The sequence below is a fragment of the Cavia porcellus genome, unplaced genomic scaffold (assembly GCF_034190915.1).
Source record: "Cavia porcellus strain 051 isolate PalLab524CR breed Dunkin Hartley unplaced genomic scaffold, mCavPor4.1 scaffold_5, whole genome shotgun sequence".
In the NCBI taxonomy this organism is placed as follows: domain Eukaryota; kingdom Metazoa; phylum Chordata; class Mammalia; order Rodentia; family Caviidae; genus Cavia; species Cavia porcellus.
Window position 1 is genome coordinate 29467885 of NW_026947488.1, and position 23140 is coordinate 29491024.

Sequence of the window (23140 nt, forward strand, 5' to 3'; positions counted from 1 at the left end):
GGACCTGGTCTCTCATGCTTGGATGCGGAGAGGAGGAGCTGCTGGGCCAGCTGAAGGCTGCGGGACAGCTGTCCTGCTCCTGGCTCTGCTGCCCTCCGGGTGCCCCGGCCCTGTCCCTTCCTCCTCCTGGGCCTGAGTTTCTGCATCTGTACATGGATAGGGTTTTTGGGAGAGCCCATGTGCCAGCCATGGGCCTCGTGGAGGCAGGGCACACTTGCACCTCAGGAGCTGTATCATAGTAGCCACTCACTCACCAAGGCTTTACTGACCCCAGCTCCAGGCTTTGCACTGGGGGTGGCAGCTGACAAAGCCCTTCCCTTTTTCTGTTCTAGTGGACGCGCACACAGGGATGGCCACGTGGGAGCCATTGTAGCATCCTCGCAGGACATGAAGGACTTGGGATGGAAGGGGCAGGCAGATTGGAGGGAACTTCTAGGGTAGGTCCCTCAGAATTTCAAAAGGAGATCTTTAGAGTAAGAGGATGGGGTAATGGGTTTCTGGAGTAGTGATCCCATTAGCGATACAAAGAGGAAGTGCATGTCGGAGGCCAATAGGACCCAAGGCTGCTGTTGAGTTTGGCTGCAAGGCCAGAGGCCGGGAGGAAGCAGGCACATGATGTCCAGGGCCTAAAGAGCCTCGGAAAGGGTACAGGGGGTGGAGGGAGTGCCGGTCTGTCGGCAGGGCCCATCTACAGCCCGAGAAGCGGGAGGGCAAGGCGGGCTGTAGAGAGAGGGGTGCTCTGTGCTGCACAGAGGAGTTGCAGGGTGCACACCCCAGGCGCAGTGAGGAAGCCTTGGGTCAGGTCCATTAGCCGTGGTTCTGGTTCTAAGGCTCGACAGGCAGGGCGTGCGCCCTGGGTCACCAAACCAAGTTCTGTGACATGGGGACAGTCACGATCTATGCCCTGGCTAATCCCCTCTGAAAAACGTGCTTGAAGATTAGAACCTCCGCGACCCCCTCCCCACTGTCTGATTCCTCAATAGAGGAGCAGGGTTGGCCTGGCTTTGGGGATGACCCCAAAACCTGCCTGCCCAGGCAGGTTTTCCAGGACACCCGGCTCTCCAAATTCCACGTGGCCTCGGCTTGAATTTGTGTGTGTGTGTGGGGGGGGGGGGGTTCTGGGCGAGCATCCCGGAGCCCGGGTGGGAGGGTGGGGGGACTTCACTCAGGCGCCCCGCCCTGCCGGCTTTCGGGAGCGGGCTTGCCCGCCCCCTGGTGGCTATGGAACGCGACCTGAAAGCCACCACCAACCCAAGCCTGCCTCCCTGTGTGCCTCTGATCTGTCTCCTACAAGCCAGCTTTCCCCGTGTCGGCCAAGACTTCTTTTTTTTTTTTTTTTTTTTTTTTGTCTTTTTTTTTTTTTTTTGTCTTTTTCATTTTTATCGGTACCGGGGATCGAACTACCCTAACGATCCTTGGGTTCCGGATTCGGAGCTTGCTGCAGCTCTCCTGGGGCTGAGTTGCCCTTCTTGGTTCGAAGCCAAAGCCTTCAGCTTCCCGCTCCTTCCACTGTACCCTTGGCTCCTGACCCCACCCTAGCCGCTCAGGATTCTGTACGCTCAGGATCCTGTACGCGAGCGTAATTATAGCTTAATCCCAACGGTTTTTAAAAAACAAATGGTAGGGGCTGGGGATTTAGCTCAGCGGCATAAGCGCCTTCCTTGCAAGCAGGCAGTCGTGAGTTCGATCCCTGGTACCGATAAAAACGAAAAAGAAAAAAAAATGGTAACATATACTTGGCCTTGTTATTTCCACCAACATAATGTACCAGAAGCTTCTATATTCATTCATGGATTACCATGTACTCACTCATTGGGCGGCTCAAAGTTATATAACAAGTTGTGACTGCTTCATTCCAGTATTCCATTTTCATTGTGGGTTTTTTTGTTTGTTCGTTCATTTGTTTTTTGGCACTGGGACTTTAACTCAGGACTGGACCCTGTGCTTGCCAGGCAGGTGCTCTGCCCCTGAGCTGCATTTCTAGCCCTCTATGAAATCAGACATCTAGCACAGTAATTCCAGTGTTGGACATGGCTTCACACATGCAGGAATGTTGGAATTGCACACTGAGGGGAAGTGGGACCAGGTTTGGGACTGTCTGTGTGACTACTAGGAAAAACTTCACTGTACTTCTATATATTACATTCTTCTGTTTGTTTTGTTTTGTTTTGTTTTGTCTTTTTCCTTTTTATTGGTACCAGGGATCGAACTCACGACTGCCTGCTTGCAAGGCAGGCGCTTATGCCGCTGAGCTAAATCCCCAGCCCCCTCTTATGTTAAAAGAAATGAAATACACTTTTATAAGCACTAGTTGCTGTATCAAACACCTGTAATCCCAGCCATTTGGGAGGCTGAGATAAGAGAATCAAAAATAAGAATCCCACTTGAACAACTTAGCAAGACCTTATCTCAAAATGGTTTGGGAATGTGGCTCAATGCAGAAACCCTAGTTCAGCCTGGTGTGATGGCACACACCTGAAATCCCAGCATTAAGGAGGCAGAGGCAGAGGATTGCTGCAAATTCAAGGCCAAAAGGAGCTGGGGGTTTAGCTCAGCGGCATAAGCACCTGCCTTGCAAGCAGGCAATCGTGAGTTCGATCCCTGGTACCGAAAAAGACAAAAAAAAAAAAAAAAAAAAACAAATTCAAGGCCAAACTGGGCATTAAGTGAGTTCAAGGCCAGCCTCAGCTACATATCAAATTCAAGGCCATCCTGAAATAGCAAGATCCTGTCTCAAAAACACTTATTAAAAAAAAAAAAGTCCTAGGCCACTTTAACAGAAACAAAACCATTTGGGGCTGGGGATTTAGCTCAGCGGCGTAAGTGCCTACCTTGCAAGCAGGCAGTCGTGAGTTCGATCCCTGGTACCAATAAAAACGAAAAAGACAAAACAAAAAAAAAGATGAAATATTAACTTTGACTAAAATATCCAACTGGGTGTGGAGGAACATGCCTACAATCCCAGAACTTAGGAGGTTAAGGCAGGAGGATCACTGTGACTTTGAGACCAGCCAGGACTACATAGGGAATTCAAGATCAGCGTGTACTACAACCAAAACCCTGTCTTAAAAAACCTAAAACAGGGCTGGGGATTTAGCTCAGTGGCATAAGCACCTGCCTTGCAAGCAGGTGGTCATGAGTTCGATCCCCGGTACCGATAAAAATGAAAAAGACAAAAAAAAAAAAAAAAAAAAACTAAAACAAAAAAATCAAAAAATGAGGATCCAAAAAGTATCCAGATAAATTCTTTCCATACTGTTACTGAACCTAGAGGCAATCTGCATCTCCAGCCCTTTTTATTTTGAAATAAAATCTTGCAAAATTTCCTCGGCTGGCCACAAATGTGCAATCTTGTGGGTCTCGCTATGCAGTTCAGGCTGGCCTTGAGCTCACTTTGTAGCCCAGGCTGGTCTCAAACTCACAATGATCCTCCCACCTCAGCCTCCCGAGTGCTGGGATTACAGGCGTGAGCCACCACGCCCGGCTCTAAACAAGCAACCTTGCTTCAGCCTCCTGGATAGCTGGAATTACAGATGTGTGGCACCATGTTAGTTTTCTCTGTCTATCTGTCTATCTGTCTGTCTGTCTGTCTCTCTCTCTCTCTCTCTCTCTGTCTCTCTCTCTCTCTCTCTTTGAGACATCTCGCTGTGTAGCCCAAACAGACCTTGAATTCAAGGTGATCCTCTTGCCACAGCCTCCCCAATGCTGGGATTACAGGTGTGCCCCACAATGTCCAGCTAGTTTTCTCTTTCTTTAATTGACAAATATGATTTTTTAAATAATCAAGTGGATTTCAAATCCAAATTTACCTTTTTTACCTGGGGTATTTAAAAACTATCAGGGACCCAGCCAAGAGCCCTGATTACCTGCTTTAAGGGTACACTCAGAGGATAAAATAAGAACAGAGATAAACTTAGTAATGTGTGATGAGAGACTGGGAGCTCGATGTCTCCAGATGAGCCAAGAGAGCCACACTCCAAGACAGCCACTAGTTATCGGGCATGTACAGTGGTAGGCGAGGCCAGCAAAAGATTCAAAATTGACGGAAGACTCAGAGGCCTATCTATGATTCGAGGGGCAAGTATTCTTTCAGGATGACTGAAGAGGGCAGAAATGATTTTATGCTAAAAAGATCTTGTCCTGGAGTGTTTTTTAGTCTTTATTGTTTTAGTTTTAGTCTCAGTGGGTGGGAGAGGATCACTCATCCCTAAAGAATGGGAACTCTCAGGGCTGGGGATTTAGCTCAGCAGCATAAGCACCTCCTTGTAAGCAGGCAGTCATGAGTTTGATCCCTGGGACCGATAAAAAGGGAAAAGACAAAAAAAAAAAAAAAGAATGGGAAATCTTAAATGGGTGGCAGCAATAATCCCAAACCTCAACTGGGTTTGGTGGCACAGACCTTGATCCCAAAATTCAGGAGGCTGAGGCAGGAGGACCCTTGTGAGTTTGAGACCACCCCGGGCTACAAAGTGAGCTCAAACCCAGCCTGAAATGCATAGCAAGACTCTGTCTCAAAACGACAAATAATAGTAATAATAATAATAATCCCAAGCCATATTAGCCATTGTGAATTTGTAGTCCCCAACCAAAAACAATGTGTTCAGAGCACTGGAAAAGATGTAAAGTTTTCAGAGCTACTCTTTTTCCCTTTTTGGACACAATGGCAATTTATTAAAACTGAGCACAAGAGCCTATAACCCCAGCACTCGGGAGGCTGAAGCAGAAGTATCACTGCGAGTTCGAGACCAGCCTAGGCTACAAAGTGAGCTCAAGGCCAGCCTGAATTGCACAGAGAGATCCTGTCTCAAAAAGACAAAACAAAACAACTGGGCACATGCCAGGCATGGTGGCGCCCACCTGTAACTTCAGCATTTGGAAGGCTGAGGCAAAGGGATTGCCTTGTACTATGTAGTGAGACCCTGTGTCAAATGGGGGTGGGAGGGGGGCAGAGAACAACAGGTGGCGCACGCAGTGGCACACTCTGGTAATTCCAGCATTTCAAAACAGAAGGATCCAACGTTCCAGCCCGCTCTGGGCAATTTAGGGACTTAAGGAGACTTTGTCTCAAAATTTTAAAAAGGCTGGAAATAGAAATATAACTCACTGCAAAAGCCCTGGGTTCAATCCCCAGTACAACAAGGACTGAAACGATGAACAGGATTAAATACGAGAGAGGAAGGAAAGGAACACCTAGGCTAAAATTCCTCGTGAACATACATACTGAGGTCTTAAACCTACTACAAAAAAAACTGAATCTAACATCAGGGCTGTTTTATTGAGGTGGCAATGCTGGGAATTAAACCCTGGGCCTCCTGCATGCTAGGCAAGCACCTCGACCCTGAGCTACATCCCTAGTCCCCATATTATAAGAAAACTATGTTTGTTTGTTTGTTTTTTTGTCTTTTTCATTTTTATTGGTACCAGGGATCGAACTCACAACTGCCTGCTTGCAAGGCAGGCGCTTATGCTGCTGAGCTAAATCCCCAGCCCCTATAAGAAAACTATGGTCATGACAAGGATTCAAGATTTTGGGTATCTCGCTATGCAGTTCAGGCAGGCCTTGAGCTCACTTTGTAGCCCAGGCTGGTCTCGAACTCGAAACGATCCTCCTGCCTCAGCCTCCCGAGTGCTGGGATTACAGGCGTGAGCCACCTCGTCCAGTTTGAGGATTCAAGATTAACTCAAAGTACAGAGGGTGTAGCTCAGCAGTAAAGCATATACCTGGCATGAGCATCAGGCTTGATATCAGCAAAAAAGATTGGCTCAATATAGGAAATATTTTAAGTAGCTCATAATATTGAAAGATTAACAAAATTCTTACGATAATTTCAGTAGAAGGGCTGGGATTTAGCTCAGTGGCACAGGGCCTGCCTGGCAAGCTTGAGGTCCTGAATTCATTTCCCAGTACCCCCCACCCCAAATCACTTTTTTTCTTTACGTATCTTAACTTTTCCCACACTTTAAATATAGCCATACATTTCTTCTAGCCCTTCTATATAGCTTTAAGCTGTGAGAATAGTATTTCTCACACATCTCCAATGAAGAGTATGTAGTGTGAGCACACACAGATTGTCCTTCAGCGAGTTGTACCACATTCACACACCTGTGGTTTCCACTCTCCTTGTCCACTTCTGAATGTCCTTGGCTTGAGAAATTACCTTGGAGGACATAGATTTCACCCTTATTCCTTTCCCACAGCAATTTGCAAACCAACCTCAGAAACAAAGTCTGGGAGAGGAGAAGTCTCCCCAGCAGCAGAAGAGCTTGGCTCCTGGGGACGGGTGTGTCCTGGGAATGCCCAGCCTAGGTCAGGCATCTGACAGCCAGCGGCCTTCAAGGGCAGAGACTCACAAGACAGGCGTGTCCCACTCCGCAGCTGACAGAACAAGCTCAGACAGGTGACCCAGACTGTTTGGCTTTCAGGTGACGCAGATGAGAAAGCTAAGCTGAGGTGTTGAAGGTCACAGGGCAACTCTGAGTCACAGCAGGTGTCAGGGGCGGAGGACGAGGCTCAGTGGTAGAGCACTTGCCTAGCAAGCTTGTGGCCCTGGTTCCATTCCCAAGCACTGAAATTATTGATCTTAATAATGATAATAACAATAATGATTATGACACAGGGCCTTGTTTCAAAGGCTGCCTTTCAAACTCACCTGAAAAACGGAGAGGCCACACACTGGGAAGCAAGTGACCCAGCCCTAATCTCAAAGCCTTCTGCTCTCGAAGCTCCCCAGAACAGGACAACAGACCTGGACAGCCAGTGATGATGGCAGCTCCTTCCTTCACTCCGGTTCTAGAACCAGTTCAGGGCAACCTTCCCCAGGCCTCGCCGCCTCATTCTCCCTCAACTGCCTGTAACGTCACCTCACAACTGCACCAATCGCTTGTACTCCCGCCCCGCTTACAGGGGATGGAATACCTGGCAGGGTGCATGCTCAGAAAGCACTCACCACTGAGCCACACCCCAGCTGTGCTTGTGGCAACATTTTAAAAACAAACAAGTCATGCAGAAACACCAGCAGTTTCTGTCATGATCAAATTCATTACATACTGTCCAAACTCCACGTTTCTATTTTCCCACATGATAGTCTTTGTCACGTTGTCTCAGTGATCCAGGCATGGTGTACATGCCTGTAATCCCAGCACCTGGGAGGCTGAGGCAGGAGGATTGCTGAGTTCTAGACTAAAAAAGTGAGTTCAAGGCCAGTCTGAACTGCATAATGAACCCTTGTCTCAAAAATAGAGGGGGAGGGGCTGGGGATTTAGCTCAGCGGCATAAGCGCCTGCCTTGCAAGCAGGCAGTCGTGAGTTTGATCCCTGGTACCGATAAAAAGGAAAAAGACAAAAAAAAAAAAAAAAAAAAAAAGAGGGAGAGGAGCTGGGGATTTAGCTCAGCAGCGTAAACGCCTGCCTTGCAAGTGTGTGGTTGTGAGTTCGATCCCCGGTACCGATAAGAAAAAAGACAAAAAAAAAAAAAAAGAAAGAAAAAGAAAAAACAGCTGCCCCACCAACCCACCAAGACAAAACAAACAAGAAAAAAGGAAAAAACCCGCATTGTAAAAGTAATGGTAATGATAAAAAATAATAAAGCAAAATTGGGAGCCGAGGATACAGCTCAGTGCACAGTACCTGCCTGCCTGGCAAGCCTGAGATCCTGAGTTCCTTTCCTGGAACCAAAAAAAAAAGGAAGAAAAAAACCAAGCAAGCAAGCAAAACAATGCTAGAGCTCCGTGGGGACGAGGCAGCCCTTGCCATGGCTGGGCTGTCCCCAAAGGGCCCGGAAGTCCTACCTAGGCTATGCGCCAGCTTGCAGGTCTCCTGGAAAGCACCCTGGAGGGTGGCTGACCCTCTGGGAGCTGCCCCTGCTGCTGGTGGCTGCAGATGTGCTGAAGAGGGGCCCAAGGCTGCCTCTGCCCAGCCTGCCCTGGGGAGTGGTGCAGGCCAGGTGACAGGACAGGGGAGTGGTCTGGGCAGGGTGCTGCAGCGGTCCACCTGGGACAGCTGATACCCCTGGGCAGATGACATCTCCGATGTGGAGGTGATAGCCACGCCTGCGTCATGAGACCCTCGTGCAGATCTAACACGCGAGCTCGCATGGGCAGGGTCTGGGGTTGCAGTTCCTCTCCTGCTGCCATCTGTCATCCGGCTGAGGGGCCGAGCCGCCACCGCGCTCTGCTCTTCTCTGTTGCGAGATGGACTGTTGCTGTGTTGCCCAGGCTGGTCTCCAGCTCCTGAGCTCAAGTGACCCCGCCCCACGGTGGCTGGCTGAGCTGTCTTAAGGAGGTTTCCCTTAAGGTCAAGCAAGAATTCAGGGGTAGGGGCTGAGAATTTAGTTCAGCAGCATCAGAGCCTGCCGGCAAGCACAAGGGCATGAGTTTGATTCCTGGTACCAAAAATAAAATAAAATAATTCAGGGGTGGGCTGCAGGTGTGGCTTAATGGGTGCCTGCAGGGGAGGTGGTCGGAGCCATTTAAGTGGTGAAATGAGACAGGGAAGGCCAGGTTGGTCCCTGTGGTTTGACCCCCAGAGCTCCCTGTGTCAGAGGCCAGTTCCCAGCATGGCCCTGTCGGGAGGTGCTGGAACCTTTAGGAGGGGGGCTTTGTAGGAGTCCCTTGGAAGCCCTTGAAGGAGATGGTGGGGCCCCAGCCCTTGTCTTTTCCATCCCTGGCTGATGAGTGGTGCTGTTCCCCTATATACCCCTACCATGTTGTATCTCCTGCACCAGCTCCAGAGCATCTCGACCAATCCGACACCGACTGGGGGCTCCAAAACTGTGAGCAGAAATAAACCTTTCCTCTTTTTAAGAGAATTATCTCTGGGAGTCCACTACAGTTACCGAAAGCTAACACAAAATACAGGATGTGATATATAAGCTGCCACTTCAAGCAATGGGCTCACCTTAGAGGTGTTCTTGAAAGACCAGGGAATGCTCATCGCAGCTGTAACCCTGCAGGACAAGAATGCCTGGGCTCTCAGCCACCAATGCCATTGCTCTTGGGTTGAGAGCTGCTCTGAGGATTTCTCCTCATCACTGTACTCATCCTGCCTTCCCTGTGTGGAGGTCAGAGAGACACGAGTCTGTGCCCTTGAAGGAGAAATCTCCACCAAATCTGCATGACCGCTGAAGGTGTGCCAGGGACACACGGCTGGGCCACCAACACGTCTGCCACAACTCATGCCAGGTTTGTAACACACCAGCTGGGCAGCCTCGCTTGAGAGAGAAACAGTTTGATGTTCACGACTTTTGCTTATCCAAACAACGTAACAACAAACAACCTTATGTAGCCATCTTTGTGCACACCTGCCTGTGTATCTGCAGGATGAATTCCTCGAAGTGCTATCGCTGGCCAAGAGTACGCAGATTTGTCATCTGCATCAAGTCTGGCATCCCGCGGAGCTGCCTGTCTCTGGTGTGCTTGCCAACATGAGTGTTACACTCTTTGATCTCTGTCAATCTGGTAGATGAAAAAAATAGCGCTCATACTTTAAAATTTCGTTTTTAAAATTCTAATCGAGGTTGGCATCTTCTCATGTGTTTGAAAGCCATCTGTCCTCCTAATAAGTTAATGAAGCCACACAGTAACCAATGAGAGCCGCTGATGGTACACACAGACCGCCAGGCACCCTGGGCCTCCTGGAAGAGGAGATGGCACGCTGCACGCGCACACCAAAAATAAATGTGCATCTGGCCATGCTGCTGAGTGTAAGCAGCATTTATAGAAAGTACAAGGGACCAAGGGACACAGTGATCGATTGCTGGGAAGTCGGCCCCCAAAATGCAGACTGGGGGCACCTCCAGACAACAACCCGCTTCCTCCATTTCTTCAGCAATGAGACGGAGGTGAGCGATGGGAGGGAGCTAGATTCAAAGACCCAGGAAGATGGACACGGACTTTGTCCTCGTGCCTGCAGAGCTACACTCCTGCAAGCGTCACAAAGCTGGAAAGCAGGAAAAGGCAAGCTGGCTGGGGGACTTCAGGACCACAACCTGAGCCCAGCTTTTGGCTGAATTGTGTCCCTAGCCCAGTTCATGTGTGGCGTCCTAACCTCCGAATGTGTCTTATTTGGAGATAGAACCTTTTAAAAGAGGTGACACGACAGGTGTGGTGACATATACCTGTAATCTCAGCTCTCTGGAGACCGAGACAGGAGGATTCACTACCCTAAGCCTAATCTAGCAGACTTAGTGATTTAGTGGATCCCTATCTCATTGTTTTAAAGTGTTGAGGACCTAGCTCAGTGGGAAGGCCCTGGGTTCAGTGCCAAGCACACGAACACACAGTGTCAGCCACAACATGGTTCCTTAGTAATCTGTTCATCTAAGTGAGTTGCACTGGGCCATGTCGTAGCTCAATGGTAGTGTGCTTATTTGTTTTTGTTTGTTCGTTTTTGGTACCGGGGATCAAACTCACTATCTCAATCCAGCTCTTCAGGCAGGCACTGTGCTGCTGAGTTAGATCGCCAGCCCAGTGTGCTGCACATTTAACACTACTGCTACCAAAGTATCCGGGTTAAGACATTGAGGCTCAAGCATACCACTCAAAGTTTCCTCTCTTCTTTTCTCCTCTCTGGCAGCCCCACCACCACCACCTCGGGCAGTGCTGGGCCTTAAACCCCCAGGTGCTCCTCCACTGAGACACATCCCCAGCCCCTTTTTTATTTTGAAAATAAAATAAATTGTCTAGGCTGGCCTCGAACGTGAATCCGCCTGCCTCAGCCTCCCAAGTAGCTGGGATTATGGGTGAATAGCATGGTGCCTGGTTATTCGGAAACACTTCTAAAGCTCGTGTACCATCAACTTTTGACTCTATGTCCACCGAACAGGCTAGGGGCCTTGGAAAGTAGACCCCCTATCTGCCGACTGCCCGAATCTTCTGGATCTCTCAACTCAAGGCAATGATTAATAAATGGATTTTAGACATAGTACGACACATCTGTCATCCCATGTGTGGGAAGCTGAGGCAGGAGGATCATGAATACAAGGCAATTTAGCCAAACTATCTCAAACATAAAAAAGGTTATCTCACACCAGATAAAGAAGAAGCCTGGGACCAAGAAAATTGCCTTCTGAGATATATTAGATTGACGTTCAAGGCTTCCCATAGCTTGTTCCCAAGGCCCCCCAGGCAGGTTTCCCTGCTTTTCTCCAAACTCTTAAGCAGAGACAGCTGGGTCTCCAGGGCTCTGTGTGACCCTCCCTCCTCCCCTCCCTTGGTCCTTCTCTTCCGTGTCTTCTGCAGGATCCTCACTGGCTCCCCGTATTTCCTCCTTCGTGCCATGGCCCTCACTACCACAGGGCCTCTGCACACCATTTTCTCCCTACCTACAACGCTGTGTCGTCTGATTTACACCCTGTCATCATTCACAGTTCAGGAAGAAGCTTGCTTGCTTGCTTTTCCTTTTGGTACAGGAGATCGAACTCACAGCCTCACATTTGCCAGACAGGTGCTTGTGCTGCCAAGCTAAATCCCCAACTATCCAACCCACGCCCGATCACCTTTCGGAACATGGACGCTTTCTTGTCAGTCCAAGTATCTCGCACCTCCTCCTCTTACACTCACTCGTGCTGTCATTCATTAGGGTGACTGATTTCCTGTCTCTTTTCCCATTCCCGATTTGCTGACTAGAATCCACGAGGTCTCACTCATTTTGTCCTCAGAGCTGGAACATGGTGAACGTATATAAATATTTGTTGATTGAATGAATATTATGACTACTCTGCTAAACCCTCCCTTTGGCATCTGGGGTGTCCTTAGAGGCGTGGCACTCAGATCTGTCCTCCAGGAGTAGTCCTAGGACCTTCCAGCTGCCCCACTTTCAGACCTGCTACAGGCTCCTGCAACCTCGGGACCCTGGGACTGCTCCAGCCAAAGGCCACGCGCCCTTGCGAGGGCTGGGGCGCTGCCAGCCAGCGCAGGACTCCTCCAGGGAGCACTGCATGCAGCGGGCTCCCCATGGGCCCTGCCAAGTCTTCCTCTTCCTCAAGGATGCTGAGCCGCCGCCCTTCCGACAGACGTCCTGGAGCCACCTCCTCTGCATGAGATCCTGATCTTCGACAGTAGAGGGCGGTAATGGGGTGACATAGAAGCCAGGGCGTCTCCGGGTGTGGGAGTGCGTGCGTGCGTGCCTGTTTGTTGCTCCTCCTTTGCGACTGGTTAGCAGTGTGTATGAGGCCATCTAGTGGTGATGTCCCCAGCCAAGCGCCCAGCCGTGCACATCTATCAGAACCTGCAGGCTGTCCTGGAGGTGGGGATGCGGCCAGCCTCAGATCCGGCCACCCCCCCCCCCGGCCCCCCAGTCGCAGGCTCAGCCTTGGCCGCCTGACTGCAGTGTCCGGGTGCCCAAGGACTGTGACCGACAGGGGTGGGCCCAGGCAAGTGGGCTGCAACCACACCTCCTGCGAGGTCTGGACCCGAGGTTTCCAGGGTCGCCCTTCCTTGGGGACTCCCCTGGGGGACCCGTTAGAGCACACCTTTAATCTCCCCACCACCACCACCAGAGACTGAACTCATGACCTTGCGCTTGCCAGGCAGGCGCTTATGCTGCTAAGCTAAATCCCCAGCCCTAGAGCTCACTTTTTAGAAAACTCAGGGAGGCTGAGCCAGGAGCACAATGAATTTGAGCTCGGCCTGGGAAATTTAGCAACTTAGCAAGACCCTGTCTTAAAATTCAAAATGCTCCTGGCTGAGCATTCACCACTGAGGATGTAGTTCGGGGCAAAGGCCCTGCTTCAACACACAGCACCACAAAACTTACCTCAGGGGCTTTGCACTTGCTTTCTTTTTCCAGGCAAGCGATGAGAACCAGGATCTGGTACACGCACGTCAAGTGGGTGACCACTACACTCAATGCCAACCCCCTTTTCTGTCTTGGATGTTCCCTCAGCTCACTTAGCCTCCTCTGTCTGCCGCCCCCCACCCCTTCTAACCCTTCCTGTTTCTTTCTTTTTTCTTTTTTTTTTTTTTTTTTTTTGTCTTTTTCATTTTTATCAGTACCGGGGATCGAACTCACGACTGCTTACTTGCAAGGCAGGTGCTTATGCCGCTGAGCTAAATTCCCAGCCCCCCTTCCTATTTCCTTTGTTTCTTCCTCGCACTCCTTCCATGTAAAACCCCATCATTCACTTTGCTGACTCCCTCTGGAGAGGGAGGTCTCCTCCACTGCTCCACGAGGCCCAGGGCTTTACCCTGCTCACCACTGCATCCCTAGGATTTTTAGGTGCTCTATAAATATTTGTTGGATGAAGAAGCCAGGTTTTGTTTTGTTTTGTTTTGTTTTGTATCAGGAATGGATACTCAGGACATCACGCTTGCCAGGCAGGCGCTATGCCGCTGAGCTATGTTGCCAGCCCTCTGCTCTGTAGACATCTGTTAGTTGATTGACTAAAGGAAGGTGCTTGCTTTGCCACTCCTCCACCTGGAATGCATTCCCTTTTTTGTGTGTGTGGGTTGTGTGTGTGCCTGTGTGTTTTGTGTTGTCTGCACTACTGCACTGGGGATCCAACACAGGGTCTCCCCAAACATGTTTTTTTTTTGGACCAGGGAATCAAACTCACAACCTGGCACTTGCCAGGCAGGTGCTTGTGCCACTGAGCTGTGTTCCCAGCTCCTCAGACCTGGGACAAGCTAAGTTGCTAAGTTACCCAGGCTGGGCTCAGACATGCAATGCTGCCTCAGCCTCCGAGAGTGCTAGGATTGCCAGTCTGATGGCCCTGCCTTTCCTGGGCCCGCCTGAGGACCCTCTCCTCCTGGAAGCCTCCCTGACTAGGTGGGCTCTGGCCTGAGCGAGCTACTTGCTCTTGCTCCTCGCCTCCTTTAATCCTAAATCTAGACGCCAGGGGCGGTCGGAAGCAGGCTACACGGAAGGGCACAGGCCGGCTTTATTGCAGTGCAGTGGACGGAGGCCCAGCGCGCAAACGTGAAGAGGGGATCACTTCCTCCACTCCTTCCGCTCGTAGTCCCAGCGCGAGGCCAGGCCCTGCACCGGGTTGCCCTTCATGTCCAGGACGCGCTGGAGCTGCCGGGCCTTCCACTCGTCCGTCAGCGTGTGGGGCTTCTCCGGGAACACTGCAGGGAGGCCCACATGAGTGCAGCGCCCTTGCTGGCCCACCCAGGAGTGCAGCCTTGCGGGCTTTGCCGCAGACCCGCTAGTCCCACCCCAGGGCACCCAACTTCCTTGCCCACCTTCCTCTGTGCCCAGCGGAGCAGGACACACAGACTTGAAGACTACGTGAACCTAAGTCCTGGCTCCATCAGCCCCTTGCTGTGTGGCCTTGAGCAGGTCGCTTCACCTCTCTGAGCCCCAGACATCTTTCCAGTCCAATCTGAGTATTTGTGAAGCTGCTGGCACAGTGTTGGACAGATACAAAGCACCCACTGAAGGTTACCACTCAGCTGTAGTTAGGAGTTTGATCCTGCTCACTGGGAAGGGTCCTGGGTGAGACAGTTCCTTATGTTTTATAGGGGATGGGGAGATAGGTACAGGGTAATTTCTTTTTTCTTTTCTTTTCTCTTTCTTTCTAAACAAGTTCTCTCTATGTAGTTCAGGCTGGTTTTGAACTCATTATGTAGCTCAGGCTGCCTACAACTCAGTGATCCGCCTGCCTCAGCCTCCCATCCCTGTGCTGGGATTCCAAGTGTGTACCACTATGCCCAGCTCCAGGGTGGTCACTATATAAATCTAGGAGGGTGTGATGGCACACTCCTGTAATCCCAGCCTATGTGAGAGGCTGAGGCAGGAGGAGCACAAATGTGAGGACAGCCTAGACAACTCAGTGATTTAACAAGACCCTGTCTTATAGATATACATATTTATTTTTTAAATAGTGCAGTGTGACAGCCATGGGTTCAATCCCCAGTACAATCAATCAATCAATCAGTCAATCATGTGGGGAGGGCACGGCTTAACCCAGAGGCTGAACCCTTGCAGAGGGATTTGAGAAGCCCCGCTGTACGGAACAGGAAGGTCGGAGGCTGCAGCTCCCAGCGCTTCTGCCCTGGTACCTGCCCGTGGGCTGACCCAACTTTCCAGGCCCCTGTCCTTGGTGCTTCTATCCCCAGAGGGCACAAAGGGAGCAATTTTTATGGGCACCTACTGCGGGCCAGACACGGCTTGATGAGGCCGCTTCTGGAAGCTCTCTTATTTCACCCTTAGGCAACCTGGAGATTCTGTCACATTTTACACAGGAAACAAGATGAGGTCACCAGGGGCTGGGGAGTTGGCTCAGTGGCATAAGCGCCTGCTTTGCAAGTGCACGGTCATGGTAGTGAGTTTGACACCCCCCCCCCCCGTAACAACAACAAAAAGGATGAGGTCACTAGAGGTGACACCCAATTGAACCTGCCAGCTCTTCCTCAGTATCCTGTGCTTTTTTTTTCCCCCTTGGACTGGGAATTGAACCCAGGGTCTTTACACTGAGATACATTTTTGTCCCTTTTTTTATCTTTTATTTTGAGACAAGGTCTTGTCTCAAAGACAAAGTTGAGCTTGACTTTGAGAGTGCTGGGACTGTACACCCGCACCATCATACCCAGCTTGCACCCTCTTTATCCACAATGTACTTCTCAAATGCGAGTGAGCATCAGAATCAGCCAGAAGGCTGTTAAAATGAGAACTACACGTAGGCTGGGGATATGGCTCACTAGTGGAGTAGCTGTCTAGCATTCACCAGTTCTTGAATTCCCATTGCCAATATTGCAAAACAAGAAAAAAGATAGAAAAATATTTTTCCTGGGTTCCACACCCCAAGAATCACATAGAATGGGGCTAAGAATCTACATATCTAACAAGTTCCTAGATGGTAATGTCTGTGCAGGAATGACATTTTGAGACTCATCTTCCTGAGGAAATAAAAGCTCAATGAACATGTGCTTTTCAGCAAAGACTACATTTCCCAGCTTCCTTTGTAGCTAGACAAGATCACGTGATCATATACAGCCAATAGGGTATGAGAAAAAGTAGAGGGCACTGGAGCAACCATCTTGTATGTTAAAATGGAAGCTACAAAGTAAGGGTAGCAGGAGGACCTGGTGTTTTGTTTTGTTCTGAAGGACCTATTTTGAGGTGGCACATGCCTGTCATCCTAGCTGCTCAGAAGACTGAGGCAGGAGGATCACCAATTCAAGGCTTCCATCTTTAAAAAAAGAAAAAGGTGGCATGGTGGTGCATGCCTGTAATTCTAGCACTCTGAAGGGTGAGGCCGGACTGCTGCTAGTTCAAGGCCAGCCTGGGACACGTAGTGAGTTCAGGGCCATTCTGAGCTGCATAGTGAGACCCTGCCTGGAAATAAAAATAATAATATGAATCATTTTAGAGGAAAAAGAAGGAGCTTGTTTTGTGGAATATCAATACTTGTCTGAATTGCTTAGCTGCTTTTTTTATGTGTATGAGAAAAGAATAAACTGTCTTGTTTAAGCTCTTGTATGGAGAATTCTTTTTTTTTTTTTTTTTTTGTCTTTTTCGTTTTTATCGGTACCAGGGATCGAACTCACAATTGCCTGCTTGCAAGGCAGGCGCTTATGTCGCTGAGCTAAATCCCCAGCCCCAAGAATTCTTGTTACAGCTGAACAGTATACTAAAACTGAAGCAGTATACTAAAAAAGACATGGCTAATAAGCAGTACTCAGCGAAACACTGCTCATGACTATGTACCAAACACTGGCCTATGCCTTCTCACAAGAACCCTGAGACGTGGGTATTAATGTTCCCATTTTACAGATGAGGAAACTGAGGCTCAGAGAGGCTTAGACTCCCTGCATTCCAACCCAGGCAGCTATGTTCTGTCTTTCACCCTCCATCTTTCTGGAGGTTTTTTTAAAACTCAAATCCCACTAGGATTCCCTACTGAGCATGGCCAGCAGCTGTGGCCACAAGGGCATGACCCAGGTTGCAGGTGAGGTGTGATCACTCACCGTAGACCCGCTGCCACCAAATCAGCAAAGCCGTTATTCCCATGAAAAAGAAGACACAGCCCGTCACCGTCTTCCACTCATTGGAGCGCCGGTTCATCTCTGCGAAGGTCTCACGGAACTGGATCCGGTACACTGCAGGAGGTGGAGTGGGAAGGGGCCTGAGGCGTATCCACCCCAGGGGCCCAGGGATCCTGGCCTCCACCTCCCGCAACAGATGCTAGCTGGCTAGCAGATTGTTAGTGCGCATCTGCTGTCTGTGAAGTGAGACCAGGAACTGGGTCGCGGCAATGATGAGCGGACAAAAGGGACACCGATGGCAAACGGTGCAGATACAGGCTGTGGGCGGGGTACGAGGGCTGTCAGAGGACCGCAGGCCAGGCCCGAAGGCAGAGGGGCAGGGAGGGCGAGGCTGGGGGGAAGTGGGCTAAAAGGGGAGTCACAGCAGCCAGGTGACACAGGACCTGGCCCCGGGGGGAGGGGCTGGCCTTTCATTGTGTGATGTGGAGGGTGGGTTTTAGGCAAGAAAGTGACAAAATCGTGCTTTTGACTGCAACTTTTATCAGGACTGTTCCTGACCTCCACTTCCCTCACACAGAGAAGTTTTATTTATCTGCTTTCTGATTACTGCTTGTCTTTCCTACTGGACTGTGAGCTTCAGGGGACAAGGACCCTGTTCTTGCTGTGTTCCCAGAACCCAGAACAATGGTGCCACACAGGAGGCTTCTCTCTCTCTCTCTCTCTCTCTCTCTCTCTCTCTCTCTCTCTTTTCCTCTCCCTCCTCCTTTCTTCTCTATAAATATATTTAAAATCATAAATTTTTTTTTGGAACCAGGGATCAAACTCAGGCACTTATGCCACTGAGCTAAATCCCCAGCCCAAATTTTATAAACCTTTTATTTTGGGTGTTGGGCGTGTGGCTGGCTCAGTGGTAGAGCTGTTGTCTTGCACACACAAGGTCCTCAGTTCAATCCCCAGCACCACTAAAAAAAAGAAAACTCACTTTTACTTTAAAATGTGCACATTCTGGGCCGGGGATGTAGCTCAGCAGCATAGGTGCCTGCCTTTGGGCAAGCGTGAGTTCAATTCCCAGTACCAAAAAACCCCAAAAAAACAAAAACAAAAAGCACATTCTACCAATCGTGAAAATAGGAGATACAGCCAAAAATATAGTAAGTGCTCAAAACTTTTGAACAGTTTAGTACAGTAAAACGTGTTACCGTGACCCTCCCTCAGAATCCTCCCCCTCTCTCCCAACACACTTCACCCATGTTCTTGCCACGTTTGGAAGCAGCCCTGGACAGTCCTCTTTAGAAGTGTAGTCGCGCCCTCTGCTGCCTCCTGGTCCTGAGCTGATGCCAAACCTTCCCTGTCACGGCCATTTTGACCCTGGGAAGCCGGGTCACAGGGCATCAGGCCCCAAGAGGACACACCATCAGGTCTTCATTTGAAAGATTTTACCCTGAATGTCTCAATAGTGTAGAATGATCATAAAAAATGGCGAATGTTTAAACTGTGGAGTGTATTACAATAAAAGACACATTGACCTTGTTCCCTCAAAATGCTCCCTGTCCATCCATCTGTCCGTTCCTGGGGTGTCTTACGGAGGACACACTGCGAGGCCAGGCCCGAAGTTGCCCCAGCTCTTTCCCTTGCTCTCCCCCTCTCTCCCCTGATCCCTGAAGACGTCCCTGGAGCACGTGGATGTGGCAGAGGCGGCGGGCAGCCCTAGGACTCGGGCCGGGTCCCCGGTTAGCCCCCAGCCCAGCATGCTCAGAGTCATTCCTGGCGGCGTGTCTTTTACCGTAATGAGTCCTTTTTTGGTTTTGTCTTAGTTTAAAGGGTCACCGGCTCTTTCCATCCCCCCTGTATAGTCACGGTCAGGTAACTCAAATAGGCTTGAGCACAGTGTCAGGTGGGCAGGTGGGCAGGCAGCAGTGTCCTCAGTGAAGGTGCCAGCCACGGGGACAGGCAGCGTCTCTCCCACGAACAAAGGTGCCCAGCCCAGGGGCTGGGAAGGAGACCACTTTCTTCCTCTGCTTTCCCTGTCCTCCTTTTTTATAGTCCTGAATTGCCTGATGTGTGCCACCCGTTCACACTGTGTCAAACACGGGAAGAGGAACAGCTAAAGCAAAGCCAGAGCTCCAGCAGAAGTCCTCATGGTGAGAGGGAACAGCCAGACACCCCAGGGGCCGGCTGGGGAGGAGTCCACTGGGGCTGGGAGCACGGGAGGACCAGGGGAGGAAGGCAGGCGGGCAGGTCACTCGCTGAGCCCCAGTGCTACCCCACCCCGGCCGGCCTCATGTCAGCGCAGCAGCTGAGGGCCCCTGCTGCCAATCTGTGGGGTTCAAATCCTGCCTCCCCCGCTCCAGCTGTGTCTGAACAGGAAGAAAAGGAGAGGGAGGGAGAGGGAGGCAGAGGGGAGGGGAGGGTTGTGAGGGGAAGGGAAAGAGCTGGGGGCAGTTTCCAGGGCCAGGGCAGGGCCTGGCTGGTCCCAGGCTCACTTCCAGGGCCTGGCCTTGCAGTAGGTGCTCAGGAAGTCGCCCAGGGAGAGGAGGGAGCGAGGACAGTGGGAGGAGGGGAGGAAGAGCAGACGCCTCCCCCAAGGCTGGGCTCCCCCAGGGGTGGACTCAGACCAGGACCCATATCAAAGGCTGGGCCCAGGGTGCTCTGGTGGGCGGCCCAGGAGCCACACGCCCTCCTCAAGTTTAGACCCCTGCTCCCCGCCCACCTCTGCTGCCGGAGTGTTCCCCGATAGATGACTCCAGGACCCTCCACAGGCTCCTGCTGTGACACCACTGTCCCCTGCTGTCCCCAGCCAGCAGCTCCCTCTCTTGGAGACCTCCAGTATTCCTTTGGGTCCCTACCCCAGTGAACAGCCCATCTTAGCACAGCAGATCCTGTACTGTAGAGGTTGGGGGCTATGTTAGTTACCCCCTTGCTCTGGGAGCCCCACAAGGGCAGAGGTTGTGACTTGGTGTTTGCCTCTTGTCCCCAGCATTGCCCAGCTGCAGGCTGTGCACAAAGTTTGAGTTAATTAAAGAGTGAACGGAGCCAGGGGTCTAGGTGGCTGAGGCAGGAGGATCCCACATTTGAGCCCGGCTTAGGCAACTTAGTTACTTAGTGGGACACTGTCTCAAAACAAAAATAGGCTGGGAATGTACTTCAGTGTGAAGGTTTTTGGTTCAGTCCCCAGAATCACCAAAGAAAAAAACAAACAAAAAGAAAAGAATGAAAGGATATACCTCCCTCCCCAGGTGGGTGTTCGGATGTCTGAGGCTCTCTGGCTGCCACCTTTTCCCACGCTGCCAGGCTGCTCATTGCAAAGCCCCCATGCACCCACTCTCCCCACATCCAGACCTACAGGCCACCTTCTCGGCGTGGCTCAGCTGGGTCCAGCTGCCCTTCTCCTTCTCCTTCAGGGCACGCTGCTCAGGGCTGAGGTCCGTGCAGAAAGGCTCATCCGGCATGGGATAGTAGCGCTGGGCATAGTTGTTGGTATAGGGGGGCATCTTGCCCTGGCCGCCAACTGCAGACACAAGGAACAGAGCTGTGTGCAGGCTGCCCCCAGGCTGCCGCCCTGGAGTAGAGTGCTGGGCACTGACCGTGTGCCGCACCAGTTTAAGGCTTTTGGGAGAGTTTGCCTCACCCCTGCCCCATCACTCTGAGACAAGTGATGCTGAGCAGGTAAGTGGCTTCTAGAATTCACCAAGCAAGAAGGCACAGGGCCCGGGCTGCGGCTCAGCCCCTCTGGCTTCTGATCCCATGTCATCTGGAAAGATCTAAGGCGAAGAGGTCATGCCCGGCCAGGACCGCTGTGGGAAACTGAGGTGCTGGACTTGCATGGGCCTTCTCAGAGCTCAAGGGCAAAGCTTTGCAGCCAGTGGGGTGTGAATCCCTATTTGATCTACTCCACCTCCAACAAGTCCTTCACCTCATCATGTCTCAATGTCCTCATGTGGACAGCGAGGGTACTGAGCTCAGAAGGCTTCATGGGGTGCTTGGCACACAGTAGCTGCTCAGTAAAGTACCCTGGCTCACTGAGGTGGCTTTTACCGTGGTCTCTGCTCCTGTAAGCTCCCTGATGAGTCAGCCCCTGAGCTCCTCAGGAATTCCCGGCATGCCCAGAATAAATGGGTACTAGGGAGGACCTTGCCCAGGTCCTTCTGTTCACTGGCACCAGAGGGGCCCTCCGGGGGGCACTGGTGCTGCCTTAAGAGACAGCGTTGGAACTGCCTCAGACAAAGAGTTGTGGCCCTTCCTCCCCGTGTCTGGGGTCCAGTGTGTCCATCAGAGAGCTGGGGGTGCACAGTCTTCACCTTACAAGGTTCTCGTAAGGTCTCATGTTCACCGCAGCTTGGCTGCGGTCTGGCTGAAGTTACGTCTGCTCTCGCCTGTCTCCTGCCTGGCATGGGCACCAGGGGAGCATGCAGGGGCCAGGCTCTCAGTGCCCTCCATCCATATCAGCACAAGGGCTGAGGTTTGGGGTCGAGCCACAGGGAAGCTTGAAAAGGGGTCCATGTCTGCTCAGCTGTGGGCTCCCTCTCTTGGAAAAACCTGGCTGAGGACCAAGGAGTGGGGTGGAAGGGAGTGGTCTGGAGGAAGCCTTTAGAATTAAGTCTGCAGTTAGGTTGGGAAGGGGTCCAGGTCTTACCGGCATCTCCTGGGTTGTGTGTCCCCCGAATCCCAGGTCCTCTCCTCAGCACCGAGCTCCAGGTGGCTCTGGAGAGCATCTGGGGTGGGGAATGAGTTATACCCCACGGAGCCCACTGCTGGGGGTCCTCAGGGCTTCAAGGTCACCCAGGTATGATAGCACCATGGGGGAGACATGGGGATCCTAGATATTTGGATTCTCTTTTGGGGTCCTCAATGCACCATTTCAGAATTGAAGGAGGCTTAACTTACAACAGTGAGGTCTGAGCAGTTTGGGGTTGGGGGCCTGGGTTCTGGGCCTGCACTGGATGGCAAACCTTCCCTAATCCCCCCACCCTCTTACCCTCACCCCTACCCCCCCACTCCCCTCACCCCCCACTTACAGTCTGCCTCCAGGGGAAACTGGAGGGGAGGCCAGGTAGGGCGAGCTGCCCTGAGCTCTCCCCTACAGGGCCATCTGCAGAGGTCTGTGCAGATGGTCAGGGGGCCCCCCTCCCCCTAATTGGCTGCCTACGTGCAGGGAGCCTGCTGGAGCTGGCAGGGAGGGGACAGGCTGCGCCCCACCCCCACCCCCGGGGAAGTCTCAGGGTCTGGCATCCCGTGGGGGTGGGGAGTGATTTTAGAGGACTCGGACCAAACTGGGTCAGAGGGAGGGTGAGGACAGCACATCTGGGGAGCGGAGGGGGCATCCCACTTCCGGAGAGAGAAAGGGATCCCCACATCTAGAGAGAGGAGGGAGCATCCCAGTTCTGCAGAGACCACGGGGTCCCACCTGGGGGGGGCATCCCACTCCCGGGGAGGCAAAAGTTCCCCTCAAGTGGAGAGAGGACATCCTACATCTGGGGAGCCAGAGAAGCACCCATCACTAGACGGCAGCAAGGGTGATAACGAGGTGATAACCCAGAGCCCCAGCTGGGCAGAAAGGCTGGGGTCTGCGATGGGGGGGGGGGTGGAGGCGGAGGGAGCAGCCTACACCTGGGGAAAGGAGTGCGCCCCGTGTCCCCCAAGGAAAGGGTCGCTGCTGTGGCTGGGGCCCAGGTTTGCCCGGGGCCCGGGGGTCGGAGCCGGAGCCAGGGCGGCGGGTCCACGCACCCACTCACCTCGCGGGCTGGCGGCGACAGCGCAGAGCGACCCTCCCGGAGTACAGGAGTACAGTGCGGAGCGCAGACCCAGCCCCGAAGGGAGCAGCGCGGCCCCGCCCCCAGGCCCGCCCTGCTGCTGTCCCCACCGCCGTCCCCGCCGCTGTCCCCGCCGCCCCCGCGTGGGAATGTCTGCCTCGGCGCCGTGGGAGCGCCCGGCCGCGTCCCTGGGGGCGCCGGCCAGCTGCCTACCGGGAGCGCTGCGATCCGCGTCCACCCTCGGGGTCCACCCTCGGGGTCCTGCCTGTGGGCCCTCAGCGCTGGACCGCAGAGCGGGCTGTCACGGCCTCCAGAGTTGGCCTCTTTGGGCTGCACCTGTGACACCCACATGGGCAAGCCCAGCTGAGGCCAACCGCCAACTCCGGGCAGCCTTCCTGGACGGCTGCAGAGCTGGTCTGGGGCAGGCTTCTCCCTCTGGGATTCAGCCGTTTTCTTTCCCTTGAA

The 23140-nt window shown here is 52.1% G+C and overlaps 1 protein-coding gene across 3 annotated transcripts; it reads right to left on the reverse strand.

Moving 5' to 3' along the window:
- Nucleotides 1-13852: 13852 nt before the first annotated feature.
- LOC100733260 (cytochrome c oxidase subunit 4 isoform 2, mitochondrial) lies at nucleotides 13853-23020 on the reverse strand. 3 transcript variants are annotated; one of them, XM_063248554.1, is made up of 5 exons: nucleotides 22889-23020; nucleotides 21559-21637; nucleotides 20269-20433; nucleotides 16908-17039; nucleotides 13853-14063 (listed from the first exon to the last, which is right to left on the reverse strand). In XM_063248554.1, exons 2-5 carry the CDS (start codon nucleotides 21635-21637, stop codon nucleotides 13927-13929), a joined length of 513 nt encoding a protein of 170 aa, XP_063104624.1. In that variant the 5' UTR covers nucleotides 22889-23020; the 3' UTR covers nucleotides 13853-13926. The 3 variants fall into 3 exon arrangements, with proteins under 3 accessions (XP_063104624.1, XP_003476716.1, XP_063104625.1); XM_003476668.4 differs by lacking the exon at nucleotides 22889-23020 and adding an exon at nucleotides 22658-22796; XM_063248555.1 differs by lacking the exon at nucleotides 22889-23020 and adding an exon at nucleotides 21941-22039.
- Nucleotides 23021-23140: the final 120 nt, after the last annotated feature.